At 46.5% G+C, this 7,769-nt stretch overlaps 1 protein-coding gene across 1 annotated transcript; it reads left to right on the forward strand.

Annotated features, from left to right (window-relative positions):
* Window positions 1–6,430: 6,430 nt before the first annotated feature.
* LOC130404027 (forkhead box protein B1-like) lies at window positions 6,431–7,372 on the forward strand. The gene has a single exon (XM_056608620.1). It carries the CDS (start codon window positions 6,431–6,433, stop codon window positions 7,370–7,372), a length of 942 nt encoding a protein of 313 aa, XP_056464595.1.
* Window positions 7,373–7,769: the final 397 nt, after the last annotated feature.

Here is a 7,769-nt window from a genome sequence, read left to right on the forward strand (position 1 = left end):
GAATAGTAAGGCATGTATAAAGCAGATGTCATTATTATCCCCATTAGATCATGTAGGCAAAAATCTGCTTTGGTGTTGCTTACTTTGTTCAATAGCCCATTGACATATTTTACAGCAAAGGGGAAAAAAGTACATTCAATAGCCACTTATTTTTGTCAGACAGGCTTTTTCATCTAAATATAATATGACCTTTGATGCTGACTATTTGTTATGCTATACCATAGGACCAATTTTATACCAAAAAAATACTCCTTGGTAGTTCATCACAAACTTTATTGGGTAATTAATCACAGAGGAGGAGAGGGGAGAGGAGAGGAGAGAATGGATGAGGGGGGGAAGGAAGGAGAGGAGAAGGGAGATGGAGGGGAGGAGAGAATAGGAGAGGAGGGAAGAGGAGAGGAGAAGAGAGATGAGAGGGGAGGAGAGGGGAGAGAAGAGAATAGGAGAGGATAGGAGAGGGGATAGGAGAGGAGAGGGGAAAGGAGGGGATGAGAGGAGAAGAGTGCAGGAGAGGAGAGATGAGTGGAGATAATATTAAAGGATAGGGGATGTGGGGGGAGGAGAGAATAGGAGAAGAGGGGAGGGGAGGAGAGGAGAGGAGAACGAGGGGAGGGGAGGAGAGGAGAGGAGAACGAGGGGAGGGGAGGAGAGGAGAGGAGAACGAGGAGAAATGAGAGGGGAGAAGAGGAGAGAATATGAGTGTATAGGAGAGGAGAGAGAATGGGAGGGGAATGGAGAGGAGAGAGGACAGGAGAGAGAGAAGAGGGGAGGAGAGAGAGAAGAGGAGGGGAGGGGAGTGGAGGGGAGGGGAGGGGAGGGGAGGGGAGGGGAGGGGAGGGGAGGGGAGGGGAGGGGAGAGGAGAGGGGAGGGGAGGGGAGGGGAGAGAGAAGAGGAGGGGAGGGGAGGGGAGGGGAGGAGAGGGGGTGAAGAGGAGAGGAGAGGGGAGGAGAGGGGGTGAGGAGGAGAGGAGAGGGGAGGGGAGGGGGGTGAAGAGGAGAGGAGAGGGGAGGGGAGAGGAGAGGAGAGGGGAGGGGAGGGGAGGAGAGGGGGTGAGGAGGAGAGGAGAGGGGAGGGGAGGGGGGTGAAGAGGAGAGGAGAGGGGAGGGGAGGGGAGGAGAGGGGGTGAAGAGGAGAGGAGAGGGGAGGAGAGGGGGTGAGGAGGAGAGGAGAGGGGAAAATAGAGGAGAAGAGAGGAGAGGAGCAGACAGCATCGCTCCCCATCAGTGACAGTACACTTCCTGGTTGCGTGTTATTAGCATCGAGCGAAAGAACCGCTTTCACTTCCTCCTCCTGTCAGCGATGAGATGGCAGGTATCGTGTCTCCCCTGACATCCATGGAGACCCGCCTTCATCTGTGTGTGTGTGTGTGTGTGTGTGTGTGTGTGTGTGTGTGTGTGTGTGTGTGTGTGTGTGTGTGTGTGTGTGTGTGTGTGTGTGTGTGTGTGTGTGTGTGTGTGTGTGTGTGTGTGTGTGTGCGTGCGTGCGTGCGTGCGTGCGTGCGTGCGTGCGTGCGTGCGTGCGTGTGTGTCTGTGTGCGTGCGTGCATTCGTGGCTAACTCAGGGTGGTTGGATGGTAGTCTGGGAGCCATCCATCTCTTCCAGCAAATGCTCTCCAGCTGTGAGGGAATCTGGGGCCAGCAGTCTTCCAGATGTTAGAGCCAAACACAGCTGGCTAGACACCCGAGGGTGGGGGGGAAACACATGTGACCTACAGCGGGAGGAGCATCGCCACCTCCTCGGTGCACTTTGCTTGTCTATTGTTTGACAAGTGTCTGATTCAAACGTTTTTCTTCATGCTTTCCTTAGCCATTTCCACTTGATTATCCGGGCATGGCTTGACTAACATTTATCATTTTTAATTTGATTTTCGTATTTCTTTTTTTTTTTAAATATGAAAACTGATAAGTTCTGTTGGCAAACAACGCACAAAGAGACGATTTACCTATACCTACACTTTTTGGTGTTGTTACTGATTAGTTAACAACATTAGTAATTACATTATTTATATTTCAGTCATTTGTAGACCTATTCCTCTGATGTTTCTATTATTATTTAAATATGTTTTGTTTTTGCTTGTTGTAGCTTGTTTTAAATATATGTTAATATTTGCCTTTTTAGATTAACTGCATTTGTTTTTTCGGTGATTCTGACTTAACATTTTAACCAGTATAGGCCTACTTAATCGTTTTTGTACAAGTTTATTCGAATAATTAAATATAAACATTTTCCTTTGAGCCTTATAGAACAGAGTCAGAGACTGCTACTCTACTACCCAAGGCTATAGCCAGTTATAGGGTGAACTGGTTTCATTTCGAAATGGGGGTCTCTCATTATCGCCCGTGGGAACATTGAGATTCCCAGTCATCCCGCAGGAATCCATCACTCATTTTGCAAAGCGGAGAGAGCGGTCAAGTTGGATCTAAAGACGCGCCTATAGGGATAGCTTAGATGGGCTATGTTACAGTGTTACATCCAGGGGAAGCCTTGCGATATACCTGCTGCCTGTGATCATGCATCATTCAATCATTGAAATATATCCGCACGCGCAGAGCGGCCAAATGAATAAGACCATCTAATTTATGTAATCACTCAATTAACCATTATTCCAACATATGTTCAAAATGCCCGTGGGGTCTTCTTTCGCGGTAGTTATTTTGATGTCATAGCCGAGCAGCTAATTAATTTTGCATGCATGTTAATTTGCCCATCTATGTAGCCTATTCCCCAATCCTGCAAGTGCACTCCGCCGTTGACGATATTCATTGTATCATATTATATTATATTTTATTATATTATATCATATTATATAAGTCGTTTTACGTCAACGTGCAATTAGCCTACACAACCTTCGATTTTTTTAGGAAAATATACGACTTTTCATTAATTCTTGTTCATTTTTGCGGTCTTTCTCAAAACGTCTCAGTCTTAGGCCTAAGCCTTATTCTGCAGATTGACATCTTGTTCGATGACTCAACGCTTTCTTTTTAATTAATAGAAAACGTTGAGTGATGATAAGGAAATGAATGAAGTGGATAATGTTAGATCTTGCTGCAAGACGGCCCCCCTAACATACTACTTAACACTAAAGGGGCTTTGAGTGGCATAATGAGAAGCCCCTCCTTTTCCCGTCCTGCTAATTGATTGACATGCTGAATATTAATAAGCGGTCGCACGCCACTATACCTAATTGTACTTCTCTGAAGAGTCCACTAAACGTCAGATAAATAATTTATTTCAAGTTAAAAGTGATTTAATAATAATAATAATTTAAAACGACAGAATGATAATCATTATTATTATTATTATTATTAATAATAATAATAATAATAATGTTATATTTTATCGATGTATTTATAACAATAATGTTTGTAATTGTAATAAAATAATAGTGGTCATTCTTATTATTCTTACAATTCTAGTGATATTTTTTCTTAATTGTCTTTAGGCTACTGTGTACTATTTTGTATGATCATTATTGTATCATTAATGTTGTAGGCTATTATTAGTATTATTAGTATGAGCAGATTAGCAGAACAATGTGGCAATTTATATTTGTTTGTAAGTAATCCTATAATTATTATTTTTTTGTTTGGTTTCAGTTATAAATATCTGGATGCTGTAAAATGTGTGCGCCCTCGGCATCGTGTTTTGCTAATTCACAGGTTTGGAAGAAATCAGCCAGAAAAGAAATAGGAATCACGTCAGGGCCTAAATAATCATTGGCATTCACCCTTCAGAACATGTTTTTCCTCACATACGTCCCGTTTACAAGCCTCACTCATACAGTAGGCTTACTCATACTTAACACGGGAGCTACATTCAACAAGCTCCACATTCTAAGCATAGACTCCTCTTTTGTAGTGGGCCGTGTTAACGCATAAAGCTGCAACTATTTGCATTTCACTAACTCATCATCTATTGACCAGCGATAGGCTCCTCGGCCATCGTGTATTGCGTTCAGAATAGGCCTGCAAATAATTTGAAAGGCAACGCAACATTTGTTTTTCTTTGTCGGGCGGAGCTGAGTCGAGGTCAGACGTGTGAAAGTGGCTCCTTGCTTCCTCTCTTCATCCGCTGACCTGAGTCTTTGTCCGCGTCGCCCTGGGAATGAGCACGCCTCGATACTCTACTGAAGACCTGGCCGAGTGCTCTTTTGTTTTGCGCTCTTTAGAGACACGCACAGAAAGTCCCCTGTTCAGTCCGCTGCAAGGAAAAAAGCTATTTCAGAGGCAGAGCTGGTCACAAGTGCAATATGGAAGGCCTTTTGTCCACTTTACAGATGACCAAACAGTGGTCACATGATACTACCATTAATCACATGCAATCCCACAGTCAATTTAGTGCGACCCGAGCGGGTCGCCGGGAGCCGCGACTTCATCTGGTGAATATAAGCAGGGCGTATTGTTTCTGTTGTAGGATTTATATCAAATCAGCTGTTACTGAAACTCGAGAAAGACAGAATTAGACAACAGAAGTGGAGCCTGGTTTGTAAGCCCTTACAAAATATTGGCGTATTGGTTAGCTCAGCTGTTCTTATAGGAAACTGAGTTCCTGGTAATATGCAATTATAATAATCATGTAATATATGTATATATAAATGTAATTTGTAAGTAGGCCTATATGTAATATAACATAAAAGGTGACTTTGCCTATCATTGGAGCATTGGAGCTAATTATTAGGGCTATTTTTTGTAGCCCTAATAATTGTAACAGTATTCATATTAATTATAACATGAACAACATGGTTGTTAATAATATACTTAATGTTCTTATAGTCTATTGGTTTACTTAATGAAGTGTGTAAATTGCCCCTCACAACTTTGGGAGAGATTACCCTCTAGACCCTGATCTCTCCTTCCTCTGGAAACGCACATAGGACATATTAGCATATATAACGACAGAAAGAGAGAGAGAGAGAGAGAGAGAGAGAGAGAGAGAGAGAGAGAGAGAGAGAGAGAGAGAGAGAGAGAGAGAGAGAGAGAGAGAGAGAGAGAGAGAGAGAGAGAGAGAGAGAGAGAGAGAGAGAGTGTTTGTGTGTGTGTGTGTGTGTGTGTGTGTGTGTGTGTGTGCGTGTGCGTGTGCGTGTGCGTGTGTGTGTGTGTGTGTGTGCGAAGGCTCACATGCTGAATGATGGCCATTGATAGGATTAAGCCAGAGTATGTTAGGGCTTCACACGCACATAATTGACTTATTGGTATTTTATGCAGTTTCCATGGCATTGTCGCCAGTCGCATTTACCATTCAAAATGTAACCTTCCCTCTTTTTCAAACGTGAACCAACCGAAATAAGGGCGATTCTATTCCTAAAGTTCGCACGCTATAGAAAGCATGCAGTCACACACACCAAAACATAAGCAAAGCATACTCACTAATGGTAGAAACAAAATAGAATAGCCTACTATATAAATGAATACTCTCTGAGTCGCCAAATGCAAGTGCATAGCTGTGGAGCTGTGGTCCAAAATGTAAATCTGATATTGAAAACATAAAGACGTCACTCACCGCTAATTGCGCCTCGGGGTGCAACAAAAATTGACCACAATACACAAACAAATATGAGGCTCTGCGAGGATTCACCCGAAGAACATCATATCACTCAGCGGCTCTATGTATCCCAAACATGGTGATGGGCACCCCGTGCAGAGGTCCACGGAATACCTTCACACTTCCAGCGTATCCTCCGCGCTGGATGTCCGCCGTGCGCTCTTTAACCGCTTCTTCTTCAAATGGAAATGCCTTCTATTGGTTCGAGGAGTCCATGTAAATAGGTGTAAATGAAACCGTATTATGCCCCTTTTCCCCCTGCGAGTACCCACAGCACCCTTCCTCCGCCCCCTCCTCCTCATCCTCCTCCTCCTCCCCCTCCTCCTCCTCCTCCTCCTCCTCCTCCTCCTCCTCGATCTCCTCCTCCTCCTGCTCTCGGCGATTGTCGTGTGATTGGAAAGAAGTGGCACGTTAATGAACCGCCTCTACAGGGGTCTCTTTCTGCTCCTGTCACTGCGCTCGGCGACCAGACACGGGAGCAACTACTGAGTTCATCCCGTCTGGAACACCACCTCGGGATCGTCCAGCACGGAGGAGGAGGAAGAGGAGGAGGGGGGCGTATTTCTCCAGTATACTTAACGATCAGCGGCAGTCACAGCTCTGCGTCCAAGCAAGAAGGAAACAAGTGAGTTATAGGCGTTCAACTTTTCCCAACTCTTCCCTCCCGTTATGGCGATGGCCTCTGCGCCAAAAGACGACGCTTTCCAAAAGAGGCGTTTTCAGGCATAAGACGCGCTTCCAAGGAATTGGACCACAGGCAACAACTCTGGCTATTAAAAGAACAATCGTTTTTTTAGGGGCACTGAGCAGCAACATTCATCTGTTTTTCGGACCCCGTAATAATAATATTTAAAAATAAATAAAATAATATAGATCAAAAGAATAATGCCGCGACCTGGAAGAAACACCTACAGTGATCAGAAGCCCCCTTACTCCTACATCTCCCTCACCGCCATGGCCATCCAGGGATGTCCCGAGAAGATGCTCCCTCTCAGCGAAATCTACAAGTTCATCATGGACCGTTTCCCCTACTACAGGGAGAACACGCAGCGGTGGCAGAACTCCCTGAGACACAACCTTTCCTTCAACGACTGCTTCATCAAGATACCCCGGCGACCGGACCAGCCGGGCAAGGGGAGTTTCTGGGCGCTTCATCCGAGCTGCGGAGATATGTTCGAGAACGGGAGTTTCCTGAGGCGACGCAAGCGCTTCAAGCTGATGCTGGCGGCGGACCACCTGGCGCCCAGCAAGCCGTCGGACGCGGCGCACTACCTGCAGCAGCAGGCCAAACTCCGCCTGAGCGCACTGGCCGCCTCGGGGACGCACCTCCCGCCGATGTCCGGGTACAACATCGGCGTGTCCCAGCCGTCCACCTTCAAGCACCCGTTCGCCATCGAGAACATCATCGCCAGAGAGTACAAGATGCCAGGGGGGCTGGCCTTCTCGACCATGCAGTCCATGTCGGCCGGCTACCCGCTCCACAACCAGCTGACCACCGCCTGGCCCCACATGTACAGCTCCAGCGTGATGGACACCATAGCGCCGATTACAATGGCCGGTGATTACTCGCCATACGGAATGCCACTCAAGTCTCTTTGCCACGTAGGCCAAACTTTACCCGCAATCCCGGTGCCGATTAAACCCATGCCGGCCTCCCTGCCGGGCCTCTCCGCGATGCCGACTCACATCCCCGCGTTTCTCGCCCATTCGCCCCAGTCGCTGAGCCCCACGTCCCCCCAGACAGCGACCAGCCAGAGCCCCGCGGCGCCGGGCGAGACCCTCACGAGCCCCCCCGCGGGGCTGCAGTCCGCGGTGGCCGTTCACTGACGAACTGAAACTTTGTAGAAAGTCGCGGTAAAAGACATCAACTCCAAAGCAGAATGGTATTTACACAGTTTTTGAATAGGCCTATACCGAGAGCCCATAGTTTCACATTTAAGGCAAAGTGTGTTTGTGCTGAGTGTTACAAAAATGTTTACCTGTGTTTACCTGAGTGTATCGACTGTTGACAGGTGTCAATCTCTGTCACCGTAGCCCCAATGCGGATAGGTGACATTACAGACTGAATGAAGGGTCAACCGGCCCCATTATCAACACAAGTCTAAATATCACATTATTTTGTACCCTGTAATCTGCTGACTCCAATCGCCCATTTCGGTTGCATCTTGTGTAATTTCTGGCGGACTGTAAGGCCTCATATAAAAGTGACTCCTGCGTAAAATGC

The sequence above is a fragment of the Gadus chalcogrammus genome, chromosome 14, assembly GCF_026213295.1.
Source record: "Gadus chalcogrammus isolate NIFS_2021 chromosome 14, NIFS_Gcha_1.0, whole genome shotgun sequence".
NCBI lineage: Eukaryota > Metazoa > Chordata > Actinopteri > Gadiformes > Gadidae > Gadus > Gadus chalcogrammus.